Genomic DNA, 15207 nt, shown 5'->3' with positions numbered 1-15207 from the left:
GAATCCCACCCGTGTCCGGTCCATACGTTTTGCGGTTTGGGTGAAATCCGCAATTTTGCGGACGGATACGGATCAAATCCGCGGTTCCGGTTTTTATGCTTACCCCTACCCAGGAATTCAAATCTAGGCCTATTTAACCAAAAAACTGGAAATTTATATGGCTTAAAACCGAAACCACAATCCCCTTGTGAATGTGCTGTTCATTTTATTTCCCTTTGGGTACTTTCCTTTAGTTTACAAGTTTCCCGTACAGGGAAAGGAGTATATACAACTGTATTCTCATTTTACAATTCTCCCAAAATTATCAAGACTAATAGATCGAGTGTGATGGGAAAAAAATAAAAAAATAGTTACCGTTGCATCTAGTACTAATCTTTATGGAAAATGGGTCATTTATCCAAATATTTTTAAAACATGGTTCAAATGGACGAGTAAAAATTATTATGGGTGAAATGGACACCAAAAAAATAGCAAGGATAAAACTGGATTCATCCTGACTTAAACTTAAAAAATAGCAAGGACGAAATCAGATGCATCTTGATGTAAATTAAAAATAAGAAAAATTATTTGAAAATGGGTAGGATGAAACTGTTTACTTTCCTGGTTATTTTTACATTTTTGTCCATTTAAACAGAATCAAAATCTAAATGTCCTTTTCACCCAAGAATTATTGATTTTGGTCTTTTTAACCAATTTTGTGTAATCTTAATTTATGAGTACTGCTAGCTTATATGTTTTCTGAACATTATTGGCATTAAAGCCGGCATATTTGTTACCGGCAAATCGACACAAATGAGATATGCACGACCTCTTATGGTACTACTTTGTCTTTTTATGATTAGTTTTTATAAGGAAAATGTGTCTTACTCCATTCTGGTTTTAATCCATAAACCAATCTCATCTTCTTTACCGTTTTTGATTTTGTAGAATTAAATCTTGTAAAAGATTTTGATTCCGTTTTACTTTTATATTGGTAGAAAGGAAATAGGATATAAATGGTCAGTCGATATTTATCTCTCTTGTCTTTTAATCTTCTATTTCCTCTTTCTGTTTCGGTGTGGGTTTAGTCAAATTCGGGAACCGTCTACTGACTCTAAGAATTTTATGATACTGTGCACCATTTATTGGATGAGGTCGATGGTATAAAATTGTGCTTTTTGATGTAAGGATTAGCTAACGGTTGTCCCTTGATCAACAAATTAGCTAAATAGTTTCGAGTGTCGATACCGTTTATTTTGATGTTTTCCAATGTGAACCTTGTTATTGCTAGGCTGTTGGGTGTTCATACCCTTGCTGTTGAAAACGAAAGGAATTTCTAACAATGCTGAATTGAAAGTCCATAGGTTAAAGGCTAAGTGTGAGGTAAGCCACTAGTAGAGTTATAAAAGGAAGTTGCATTTTAAATTCCCAATTTGTGTAACCTTGTTTTATTGCATGCACAGATGTTACTAATTGATCATTTTTTATGCGGACTTGCTTTGAACAGTACCTTTATTAGATTTGGTAGGAGTTGGACTTCCAAGTTATGTTCATGAAAAGATGTATAAAAAGATATACACATTTCCTACGGTCGATGATAGAGTACCTACCTTATACACCCGTAGATATTGATATTACATACCACTATACCACTAAGTGCACTGGGGATCAAAACGGAAGGTATTAAATTATACTATACTGTTGGCTTGGACTTCCACTTGTGTATCTCTATATTTTCAGCCATTGTATGAATAATTTTGATATCGTTGAATGCTTGGAGGAGTATGTTAAGTTCATTGTTAAAAATGATGTCTTTTCTCTCTACGTGTACGACTCCTTCTCTCTCCTCCCTGCCTGATTTCCCTTATTCCTCTCTCTCAAGCCATTTGTAGCCGTTACTTTTGTATTTTAGTCTCTTAATGGCTAGTTTCTGTCGGCTCCTATCGGAAATTCATGCCGGACCTATATATTTTTCTCTGAAATTCTTCATCATTTCTTCTCAAATCTCTAATCTTTCTTGTCCTCATAATGAGCAATCACAACTGCAACTTCCTCAACCGCAACATGAATTCTAACAATTTTTCAAAGTTTAATGGCATCCCAAATATCATAGAGATCACAGATACCACAGAACTCACATGCACCACAAGCATCTCAGGCAGCAATGGCACCACAAATATTACAGAGAGTTCTAAGTTCACATCAATTTCTAGGCTAGTAAACAATTCTCAAAACTACTTCTCTATGAATCAGAATACTAGAAACCTTGTCAAAGATGTATCTACATATCCATGGTCTTTCTTAGACTCTTTTCTTGTTTTCGACTTCTCTGATGACAATCTTAAAGCCTACAACTCATTCATTCATTGGATTCACACCTCTAATATCCAAACACAATCACTGATTGAGTCAAAATCCCTCATCAATCTAAGCTATAACAATCCCACAAATTTTACCACTAAGCATACAATTTCTATCAACAACCTCTGGTACATTCAACTCTCATTGAAAGAAATTCTACAGTATCATGAAATGGCTCCCCATGAATTCAAATTTATCAAGCATTATCCCAAATTTCAAAAACATCCAAGACATTCCAATACCAAGATAATCAAATCTAAGAACCACAATTATCCTTACACAACACATAAACCAGAAAATAACCTAAATTGTTCAAGTACTAAACAAACAAACAAACCAAAAATATTCAAAAAACCAAGAAAAGTAGACCCAAATATAACATTCAACATCAACCCACACCCATCAGTAAAACCCATAGCAAATGTAAAATGGTAGCTAAACAAGAAGGATGGTTGATTCTCTTATTGCAGACTGAGACGAGTCTTACCCCGAGTATCCTGACTAACACTACGGGATCGGCTTCGAGTCACGTGAATCACTGGATCAACTTTACGCCGCTTTGGAACAGGGGATTGATCCTCATTCTCAGCATCTACCTCACTGGCCTCAGCATCATTGGGAGAACTGATAGGTCCACTCTCTGGAGTCTCAGGTACATTCATCTCAGGAACAAACTCTGGATAATATGGATCGGTGAATGGATCGGAGGAGGGATCGGTTGCTGGTTCTCCCTTGCCTGTAAAAATCGCTCGACCAATCTTACCAGTAGCGAGACAGAGACAATCCATCACTGGGAAGCGCATTGGCTCGTCATATCGCCAGGGTTGACTAGCCAATTGACGTACCACAAATCTCTCATCAGCAGATAGAGTTACAGATCGAAATCCAACTCTACTCAATCCAGATACCATGAATCGGTCAGCAACAACAACAACGCCCTCATGCACCTCGAATGGTCCATACTTAGGGTGAAAAGCATACAACACCCATTCCTCCTTCGAACCCATTTGAGGATGATCTGCAAATATGGGAATTCCAGTAACATACCTTTTTTCACCGCACCCAACAGTAGCATCTTCAGATACAAACGGATTACTAGTATCCTGATTGATGGGAGCAGGCTTGGGCTGATTGAAGTATTGTCGAAGACGATCAACTGGAGAATCAACCAACAATTCATGCACAATTCCTGGAGGATCATCTCCTTGCAGACACTCCTCGACTTTTACATTCACATTATGTTGCAGATCATCCAAATACCAAGAGAAGTTTGCTTCAAATCCAGGCGATTCGCAACATTGGGGGAATGCAATTTCGTAGGGAAATCGATTGACGGCATATTCTCGGGGATACCAGTGAATTCTTGGCTCTATATCAACCTCCACCATCTTGCGTTTTCCTTTTCGATCTACATCACTCTCAGGATTAGCCATGTTGAATGGATTGATTTTATCAGGATTGACAAAAAAAATAGAGAGAAAAAGAATGAGAAGTTAGAACAGTTTCTAACACTGGAAGAAGAGATTATAAAGGTCTTCATCAACTGATGTTGGGACTTCTCAACATTTAATGACGACGATTCCCAAAAGAAAAATCCTTTCATCACTAAAGCACTCTTTCCCTACTCTGCCGTTTCAAATTTTCCGCAACTAGACCATAATTGCATACACCCTAAGTTTGCTAAACTGCCGATTTGTATCACTAATTAAACATTATCTGCTTCTTTTGACAGATGGAGAGTGGAAGTGGGCTAACACTACACTTGGCGCTAACAACAGTTCGGTGCATTTGACTGCTCATACCAGCCACACGCTCACAACTCAAATGATCACAGATCGGTCTGGACCACAAACCACTGCTGATTGGCAAGCTAACGCTTCTCTGGTCATGCAAAAGCCAGCCCACAAATCCATTCTTAACTCAATGTCGAATTCGGTACATATATCTGCTAATTTCTATGCACGAGCCAAGCACACGTACACGACTCAGACATATATAACGCTGAATGATCTCAATAACCCATCTGAATGGTACTCTGACACCCCTCTAGTCTTTTTCAAATTTGATCCCAATGTTGATAATCACATACATCAATTAAGGATAAATATACCTCCCTCTCAATGGCATATTTTACTCATTATCTGGCAATTTTCTGTCCTCAATCCTTTCTCTCAGCATGATATCATAGTAACAGGTCTAAACACTATGCACAGTAGATATCAATACCTCATTAATGGCCATATCAATACCTTTGATAATAATATGGAATCTTTTACCATAAATAGAACTCACGGACTAACAAATTATTATCACAAGCATATATTGTTTTGCTCTGGACATTGGTTTATTGACAGGTTTCTCTCACAAGGTTTGCCAGTAGTCAACAACATCAAATTAGTCAGCAAAGCCAAACAATACAAGCACTGGAATCACTTGGATAGCACATGGTACTTGTACTTCGTCTCTGATTACATTTGGACTATAGAGCATCATCCTTATCACCTGCAACAAAACAACAAAACATACCCTAAGTACAAAACATACCTACACCACAAAATTCAAATTAAAGTTCTTAGTTCAAGTACTACTCATACCGCCATTATGTCATTCATCCATATCACCGCCATCATCACTAAAAATCATTCCATGGCCTCCTCCTCAGGAACTAAATCCCCAGATCAAGTTGAAAATCTAGTAGAACAGATGAACTCTTCTCTAAACATCCGTGAAGACCTTTTTCCAAAAGTTTTTATCAATTCTGAGAATACTCTACCTAAAAAGAAAGAAGATTGGCAATGGGTCTTCATTGGCAGATATTGTAGCAAAATATCCCATGAAACCAGAACTATCTCAAGGTTCATCAACTCAAACTAGGAGCTCAGGACAAATGCAGAAGTGAATCTTTGGAAAAGAGAAGAAACTATTACTCTATCAAACTTGGTAGCATAGAAGATTACAACGTGTTTGAAAAAGGAGGTACCAGAGGAATTTTTGACAAACTAATAGTTTTAACTGAATTACCACCTGCTGGCCCTGATTTTATTGATGAAGCAAATTTCTACAGAGTAAGGATTTGGGTACTGGTTAAAAGAGTTCCAAGGCACATCATCCCTTATATGAGTAACATCATCAGACCAGTTGGAATCTTTCAAGAAGCTAAGAAATCTTATGGGAGAGATGAAGATGAAAAGAATCTAAAGGTGCTTTTAACCATTGATGTAACCAGAGCTCTAAAATTTGGCATTGATGCTTATGAAACCCCTACCATCTCATACTGGCTTGAAATGGCATACGCTCTGAATGGTATTGCATTTTGCAAGGTATGCATAATTCTTGATCACCCTGGCCTACTATGTGAGGAAAAAGCAGAAAAGCCTCAAAATGTTACCCATAAAACCCATCCATCAAATCTTAGTAACTCCTATCCCTCAACTTCCTACATCCCAAACAATTCCAACACCAGTAGCCCTCAACATAATATCAAAATAAGACACTACACTGACATGGATGTTGCTGAGGAGTTTCCTATCAAAATGAGACTATCTCAAAGACATGCCATCCTCAAGAATAACATAGAAGAAATTGATGGTCCAGAGGATTACATCATCTTTAAAGCTGGATTACATCAACCCATCAATGGAGAAATTCCAACTACCAACTTTGAAGCTATTGCCTGTCAAAATAAACATAAAAAACTCATTGATAGTAGTAGGAATAAGGACAAATTGATGAAGAAGAAAGGTATCAACATCAAAGCTGCTGCTAGGAACCATCATCCAACTTCTGAGAATGGTGTGGAGAATACTATCATCCCTGGGAATATTTTCCCAAAAATCAATATTGTTAATCAATACCCAAACACCAAGCAGTTAGCAAAAAAATGTTTTTGAGTCCCTCCCTTCTCTGGCTGATATTCAAAATCAAATCAATGACGATTTCAACAACCAGAAAAAGTTGCTCTGGGAAAGAAGAAAGAAGGAGTTTAAACTTAAGGCTGTAGACACTGCTTTCCATCCACAACTGATTAATCCAAAAAGAAAGCTCTTCATTTTCCCTGCTGCCTCTGGACATCTCCTCCATCACTGGGACCAAACTCAACCTACCAAGAAGAGCAACACTCAAACAATGCAAATGGAGGAAGATCATTTGACTGATATGACTAATGGACACCTTGAGGGAGCAAATCCTTTCCTAATTCATCAGGTAACTCTTACTCTAACTTTTTATCTTACTTAATGCTTGCAATTTACTTTTATCAAGATTACTCTAGCTTTCATGACAACTTTCAAGTATAGCTTAAGTACACATAACACTACCATGATGCATCATAGTACTACATACTTAGGATACCTAATTATCATTTTCACCTATCCTACTGTTTCTTACTTCTGGCAATTTTACTCTGTCATGTCTTGGATTTGCCAAGGCCTAGCACAACCAAACACTAGTAGACATCTGAATAATATGTTAAATAAACATAATCCTGACATCTTCTTTTTATCTGAAACCAAACAACAAACTAGAAATAAAGCTATCCTTAGCAATATAAGTGTCACTAATTTTTGGTTTGTTGAACCTAGGGGAAAATCCAATATTGCTGGAGCCTTGTCTTAACCTGGAAAACCAACCTAAAGGTCACTATACAAGACTTCTCAAACCATCATATTAATTAGTGCCATAGTCTATCCTAATATATGGGAACCTTGGTTATTCACATGCTATTATGGAAGTCCTTATACTACCCTTGATAAAGTGCATTCCTGGAAAATGATAGAAAAAACTGATAAGATTAATACCCTACCTTGGCTGATAATGGGTGATCTAAACTTTGTATTCCATGATCATGAAAAATTCAGTCAACGTTCTATTGATTCTTATGAAGCTAACATCTTTCTGGAGAAATTGGAAGCTGCTAATCTTACTGATTTGGGTTACACTGAATGTACATTCACATGGACTAACAAAAGAGTAGGCCCTCACCTCACATAACAAAGATTAGACAGAGGGCTAGCCAATGAAAGTTGGCTTGAAATCCGCCCAAATTCCACTATTTCCAACCTTCCTGCAATTGGCTCTGATCATAACCCCATTCTTCTCAATACCAATCCTAACTGGAAGCAAGGACACATTACTTTCAAATTCTTTGGTCCTTGGCTTGATCACAAAGACTGTAAAGAAATCATAGCTGAATATTGGAAGACTCAGTATAAAGGTTCTCTTGCTATCAAGATTGCTAGGAACAAGGTAATATATGGTAATATCAAAACCAAACTAGAAGACAGTCTTCAACACTTGGAATGGATCACTAAAAATAAATTTAACAATAATAGAGGACATGCTATCATAGAGGCTAAGAAGAAAGTTGAACATTGGCAAAACATTCAAGAAAGTTTTTGGAAGACTAAAAGCAGAGATCAGCTCATCAAGCTTGGAGAAAAAAACACCAGTTTTTTTCATTTATCTGCTAAGAAAAGACACAGAAGGAATAAAATTGTCTCAATCCAACAAGAAGATGGCTCTTGGATTCACAACAGTAATGAGATAGCTCTCTGCTTCACCAATCATTTTTCCACTATGGCCACTGCTGAACCTATAACCATCAATCAATCCCTCGTAAACCTCATACCCACCACTATCACCAACACTGAGAATAGTAATATGTTAAGGACCCCTGATGCAGTGGAAATCAAGAATATTCTATTTAGTATGGCTGGAGACAAGAAACCAGGCCCTAATGGCTTCCCACCAATTTTTTTTCAAGCCAACTGGGAAGTTGTAGGTGAATACATCACCAACATGGTCCAAAATTTCTTCACATCTGGATACCTTCTTAAAGAGATGAATTATACTTTCATTTCTCTAATCCCCAAAACTGAAAATCCTAGTACCCCATCTCAATTCAGACCTATCTCTTTATGTAATACCACTTACAAAATCATATCCAAACTTCTTGCTCAAAGACTCAAACCTTTTTTATCCAAACTTGTATCCCCATTCCAATCTGCTTTTATACATGACAGAGAAATCTCAGACAACATAGCAATAGCTCATGAACTTATTCATCATATGAATACCACAAAAGGGAAAAAAGGAGCTAATGGTACCATGGGCATTAAGATTGATATGACCAAAGCTTTTGATAGGGTCAACTGGGGAATTCCTCATCAAAGTTATGACTCAAATGGGATTCAACACTCAATGGTGCAACCTAATTCATCAATGCATCTCCACCACCAACCTTGTTGTGTTGGTAAATGGTTCCCCAGGAAATTTTTTCAAACCAACTAGAGGTCTCAGACAAGGAGATCCTCTATCTCCTTACCTATTCATATTCTGCATGGAGGCCCTCTCTAGATATCTGATCTTTGCAGAGTCTCAAGATCTTATTCATGGAACAAAAATCTGCAATGAAGCTTCTGCCATTAATCACCTCCTCTTTGCAGATGACTGCATGATTTTCTGCAAAACCAATATGGAAAAATGTAACAATCTCATCAAGATTTTCCAAGATTTTGGTCAATCCTCTGGACAGTTGATCAACTTTGCTAATCAGGAATCTTCTTCAGCAAAAACACTGCTCCAGACATTGCAGACAGCATAAGTGATGCCATGCATGTTCAAAGGATCAACAGTACAGATAAATATTTGGGCTCCCCTCTCTTCACCAATAGAAGCAAATTTCAAGCTTTCAAGCCTTGTGTGGATAAACTAAAACACAGACTTGCTGATTAGAAAACTAATTTATCAACAACAGGAAAAGTTACTATGATCCAAATTGTCACCTCAACCTCTAGCATTTACCAAATCAACTGCTTCAAGATCCCAAAAGGTAATTGTAAAGAGATAAATGCTATACAAAGGGACTTCTTGTGGAACAAGGAACAAGATAAATCTAAAGGCTTATTCTACATTGCTTGGGATGCTGTCAACAAACCAAAGGATATAGGGGGATTATGATTCAAAAATATGGAGTATTTTAATCTAGCTATGATCTCAAAAATTGCACGGAAGTTAATTGAAGAACCAAACTCTCTCTGGAGCAGCACCATGAAGGCATCTCATTATCCAAATCAAGAAGTTATCAAAATGACCACCAAGCCAAAGAATAATGATTCTTGGATATGGAAAGGAATTCTGGAAGGCATCTCTTGCATTCAAAAATACTACATCTGGAAGATAGGGGATGACAAAAATATTCACATTTTGGAGGATAGATGGATTCATAACCTGCCTACATAATATAAAAAAAAACCCAATGCACTTCAAGCCTCAAAACAATCAATCAACTTTTCAATACCCATGGAGAGTGGGACACAGACATCCTAGATTTTTAGTTTACCTAGGATATTTAAAACATCATTCTCCAGACAAACCATAACCCTAACACTGAAGACACTATAAGGTGGAGCTTAACTCATACAAGGAAATTTACTGACAAATCTTTATATGACAAGCAAATTAATGACAAGTATGTTAATGATAATCTCATAGCTCCTTAGAGGCAAATCTGGAAACTTGATACTACACCAGCTATCCAACTCTTTACTTGGAAATGTGCCCATGGCATTCTTCCAACCAATGCCAAGATAGCCAGCATTCTGAACTACATTGATCCCATATGCAACTTCTACAAGAGTGCTCCTGAAGACATCACACATGTTCTCTTGGCCTGCCCAGCTGCTTCTGATGTTTGGGCAAAACTCTTTAGGGAGAATCATAAACTGTTTACTGCTTACAATTCCTTCCATGATTGATTGGTTCAACAATTGGTTTCATCCCAACAATCCCACTGTTAGCTGGAATGCTACTTTTGCTACTATTTGTTGGTTCATCTGGAAAGGTAGACGTGATTTGGTTTTCAGGAGCATAAGCCCTATTGCTGCTACTACTGCTCTGAAAATCACTCAACATCTGTGTACCTTTTGTAGAGTTAATCATAACCCACGACATATTCTAAATAATCTCTACTACCAGGAGAATTCCAATGATCAGAACTTAAGACTTAGCAGTATGATCAGAAACAATAAAGAAAATTTTGGAATCACTATTAGCCTACACATCTTGGAAGTAAACAATAACATGGCTAATAGTGATTTACCATCTTATACTAACTTTGCTTTTATGGCAATGTCATTCACAGGTCAATGTATGGGAGCAAGGAACATCGAGGACACTACACCTAGACTCAGCAGAGCAGGCAGAGCAAGCAGAGGAGCTCAACTTGCACTGGTCAGGGGCAAGGAAATGCAACAGACAAACATTGACTTTTCAGGGAGGTTTTACTCAGAGCAATGACAGTAATTTTGAAGCAATAGACTTTGTTCTAGGAAAGCTTACAAAGCTAGCTCCACAGCAAAACACTACTGCTGCCAACTTAGCTAGGCTATCTAGTTACTCTCCCTTACTTCAAAACTTTAACTAGAAAGGTCCTAATCTCCAGTTACTTTTGTATGCCTTACAGTCTTTTCCAAACCATGATATTAGGGATAACTGTAATAACTCTAAAATTATTGTGGGGGGGGGGGGGGGGGGCATCTTGGTGCTAGCCATATCCCAGATGATCACCTTGTTGTTCCTTCGAGAAGGTAGCTCAGTTGAGCTGCTCTTCTCTTTTATTATAAAATTTTTTTTGTTAAATTCATTGGACTTAATCGCATCAGTTGTGTTGGATTTATGGAACTCACAAAATATAAATATATAGCGACATACAACACAGATGTAGTTTGTTGTTGATTTCAAGTTGCATGTACAGGTACAGAGGTTGACATCTTGCCATTAATTTATAACTATTAAGGTAGTTGTAGGTGATATGATGGGCTAGGGATGGTTGTTGCTATGCTTCTCATAATATCCATACTATCTAACGCCAAGATAGTTATTGTTATGACGAGAGATAGTTACTACCAGTGAGGTAGTTCATACTATCTAAACCGAAAGTGACGAGATACGGTCGTGCTTGATCCCTTCGAGCAACAGAGAGGGTACGTATGTAGGCAGTCACTATGCGGTTCAGCACAACTTTGCGAGGTTGTTCATATCGTCGTAAAAGAGTTGGTTACTGCTAGGAAGTTATACCATCTATTCGGAGATGATTCCTGATGAGCGTCGTTTACTCAACAAAGTAATAAGATATTTTCCACTAATTAACAAGTAATAAAGCGGTAGTAAGGATCGTTCCCACGAGGATAATGCAATTGATATGTTATTTAAATCAGCGAGAATATAAAATAAGGATAAAAAGGATAATAAGAAAAAGATAATGAACAAATCCTTCGCCGTTACTAACCGTTAACTCAACATTGTGCCCGTTTATCTCTTGTTAGAATCAATTGTCACCAACCGTAGAATAGCAGGTACGCTTAGCTATCCCCAAAACTCCTTATATCACCGGATACGGAAGCGCTCGACTACCAGATTCTATTCAAAAGAACCACATTGAGGTTCGCTTACAAGATGTAATTCCCCGAACCCATTAAGCTTTATGAATTTAGGTTTGATCCCAGCAGTTAAACTCGGTACGCTCGGTCCACTTACTGGTGTTGTCTTTACTCGCAATTGCTCCACAGAATCCCTCCGCAAGGTCTTATGATTTCTACTTGTGTAGGAGATAAGCGACAATTACGGATCGACTCAACTCTCTACTAGCATTAGAATGATTAATAGACTAATATAGTTGGCCACCCAAACCAATCTAAGAATCAATGATAAACCTTCGATATAGTAAAAACAATCCACAATGATTAACTTTAAATAAACTTGTAAATAATTGAGCTTCACAATTAGAACTTTGAATTCATCCTTCCAATAAAAAGAATATAGAAAAGAGATAGTTCTCCCCCCTAAGGGGGAGAAAAACAGTGAGTAGAAGATATATCAAATTGTCTATAGGCTTCCCTATATATAGAGTTTTGTAACCTCTTCTTGAAGAAAACTTGGAAACCTAACTAAGATAGGAAAATGCACCTCCTTAAGAATTGTGTCCCGTGCATCACATCCCGGACGAAGTAGCGTGCAAACTCTGGACAAAAACACACGTCCTATGCTGTTCATGTAAAGAAGTAGCTGAAAACAGCTAATGGGCTCACGCTGTGGACATGTCCACCCCATTGAATTCTTGGCTTGTCACTAACTGTCGGAAACTCATGACTCAGAATCGTGGATAGCACTAGTACATAAATGGCCTTTAGCCACGCCAGATATAAATTTCCCTGTCACGCCTTTTTGGTTTTGGCGTGTCTATACGGTATACTTTTACCCTATAGACACGCCATGTTCTATGGGCGTGTTAATATAAGTGCTTTCAGCCACGCCAGGGCTAGTAGCGTGTCCAAATATCAACCGTTTAGTCACGTTAACTTTTAATTTTTGATTGGGAGTGTTTACAGACTAGTCTATGGCCACGTTAACCAGTTGTGGTGTGTCCATAAAAATAGTCACGCCACTTGAGGCGTGTTTAAAATGTTAGTTTTATTAGACACGCAAGTATGCGTGTCCATAGTGTACGATTTGCGGACACGCCGGTTAATTTGCGTGGCTATAAATTTGGTTTTATTAGACACGCTAGTATGCGTGTCCATAGTGGGCGTTTTATAGCCACGCCGGTTGTATTGCGTGGCTAAAAAGTCCGGTTTATTGGACACGCTAGTATGCGTGTCCATAGTGTGCGTTTTATAGACACGCTGGTTTATATGCGTGGTTAAAAAGCTGGTTTTATTAGACGCACAAGTATGCGTGTCCATAGTGTGCGTTGATAGACACGCCGGTTCTATTTATTACTGGGTATGGGTATACATGAAATGGGATGTAACTGCGACAACACTGGCCCAACTCTGTTGAGGGACTTTTTCTTCTCCAGCCCAACAGTCATTAGCTGACTTTCAAAAAATAAATAAAAAAGCTTCTGCTGAAATTCGAACGCATGGTCTCGACTCGAAGGAGGTAGGTAACAAGACGAATCAATCTACCAAGCTGCCCATCTATAGTTGTTTAAGATTAGTTACAATAACCTGTTTCTGCTATTCCATAGGGACCAAAGGATAGTTACAATCTACAAATGAATCATTTGATGCTCCGTAACTCACAAAGAAGAAATTCTTCCTCTTCCTCCTCATGCTATGCAACTCATCCATCCCTTTTACCCCAAACCTATATTTCCATTTTCTCCTCCTTTACTACTCTTTCACCCCTTTAATCCCAAACACTAGTACTAATGCTTGGACTTGGTTTTGTTGTTGTTTCTTGTTTGCTGCTGAATCCATTAAAATATTTTGGTGCTTAAGTGTTTTAATGGATTCAACAGCAAACAAGAAGACAACAACAAAAATAAGTCCAAGATGCTCTGCCAAGTTAACCTGCAGCGAATGGCTATAAATAACTCATCTGATTGACTTGCCTTCTATGAATGCATAAAACCAAACGGTTGACCTAACAATGCACCTATTAATTGGAGTAAAAGCTAATTAATTAAGCGACTAGATTTAGGCTTTGGAAATAGGGTTTAGCAGAGTAATGATGGCTTTGAAGGGGGTGCGCATGGCATTGAAATGACATTAATAGCCAAGCGACAGACACTTGACCAAGCTCCATAAAAGACCATTTATGGCTAAGCTACTACCATTATTTAAACAAGGCAGGGGGATAAACGAATTATTATATCAAAAGAAGAAATCATAGAAATAGAGATTAAGAAAACAGATAATGGCAGAGAATGCTAGTAGTTCAGCAAATGGAAATCAAAACGAGCCACCACCCGATTCAGATGCAATGGTACGTGCAAAGTTGACAATTGGGACTTTATCAAGCTCTGAGATTGAAAGTTGATTCCTTTTCTGAATCAGAATAAGATAAGGAAGAAAGAGCAAGAGGAGCGAGAAGAATTTGAAAGATTAAGGGTTGAAAATGATGAGGAATTTCAGTTGTGGATGAGAAAGTTGGATACCAAAGAGGCACGTCGACACAGGAAGAAGCTTCAACGACGAGGAGAGTGGAAGTGTTCATGGGGGAAAACTCACAGTGCGACTGAAAGTGATAGTGAAGATGAAGAAAAGAACCGTGAAGGAGTAGAAGATGAGGAGAGCAGTGATGATTCGATGAAGAGAGATGAGAGAGCAAAAGAAGAAGAGAGGAAGAAGAGGAAAAGGCAAGAGTTTAAAGATGTGATGTACAAGTGCTATCTCTCCGAAAAGAAGAACAACCCTCGTAAGTTTGCTCGAACCATGTCAGAACCCCTGAAAGTGGATTCTGACGGAGAGGAGATTCCTGGGTTAGACCTCGATGGAGAGCCTGTTTTTTCCGACGGTGAGATGGTGGTTTGCAGTGAAACAGAAGATGAGGAAGAAGAAACCGAAGATGATGATCTCCAAGATCCCTACACATATTCATACAATGATGATGGTACTGGTGCCTACTATGAAGATGATGAGTTAAACTACAACAGCAACAATGATGGCGATTCTTGGTGATTGCCTTATAGGTACTGTCAAATCCCTTAGAACTAGAGTAATGTGATATTTTGATTACTATTTCTCTTGTGCATCTTCGTGAAAACTTGTGGGGATGTTGATGGTATTTTATGTTGCTGAAGAAGTGTATTGAGAATGAGGTTCAATTTCAGACATTTGGTGGTTATTTTTTGTTTGATAGATGCATGGTGTTGATGAAGATCTTAGAAGATGTAAGGTGATTTTGGGGTTCAGTTTGCAGCAGGTGCATTGTTTGGATAGCAGCTGGGAGAGTTGCAGTGGTTATGGTGGGTAAACCTTTTATGTCAGGTAGATTAGTAATGTTGCAGCTTTGAACTTTGGTTGTAAAAGGAAAGTTGTAATGGCACTGGTAGCCTTTCGGGTGTTTAGAATTGGTATTCTGTTT

The 15207-nt window shown here is 38.1% G+C and overlaps 1 protein-coding gene across 1 annotated transcript; it reads left to right on the top strand.

Annotated features, from left to right (window-relative positions):
* The first annotated feature begins 14037 nt into the window (after positions 1-14037).
* Positions 14038-14801, top strand: LOC113315562 (vicilin-like seed storage protein At2g18540). The gene is made up of 2 exons (XM_026563825.1): positions 14038-14106; positions 14178-14801. Exons 1-2 carry the CDS (start codon positions 14038-14040, stop codon positions 14799-14801), a joined length of 693 nt encoding a protein of 230 aa, XP_026419610.1.
* The last annotated feature ends 406 nt before the right edge of the window (positions 14802-15207 follow it).

The sequence above is a fragment of the Papaver somniferum genome, chromosome 10 (genome assembly GCF_003573695.1).
Source record: "Papaver somniferum cultivar HN1 chromosome 10, ASM357369v1, whole genome shotgun sequence".
NCBI classification, from domain to species: Eukaryota; Viridiplantae; Streptophyta; class Magnoliopsida; order Ranunculales; family Papaveraceae; genus Papaver; species Papaver somniferum.
This window is presented reverse-complemented; position numbering and strand designations above follow the sequence as displayed.

Coding starts and splice junctions, on each gene's coding strand:
- LOC113315562 (XM_026563825.1), top strand. CDS start 14,038: ATGGCAGAGAATGCTAGTAGTTCAGCAAATGGAAATCAAAACGAGCCA. Junction 14,107..14,177: donor CACCCGATTCAGATGCAATG/GTACGTGCAAAG, acceptor TTTCTGAATCAG/AATAAGATAAGGAAGAAAGA.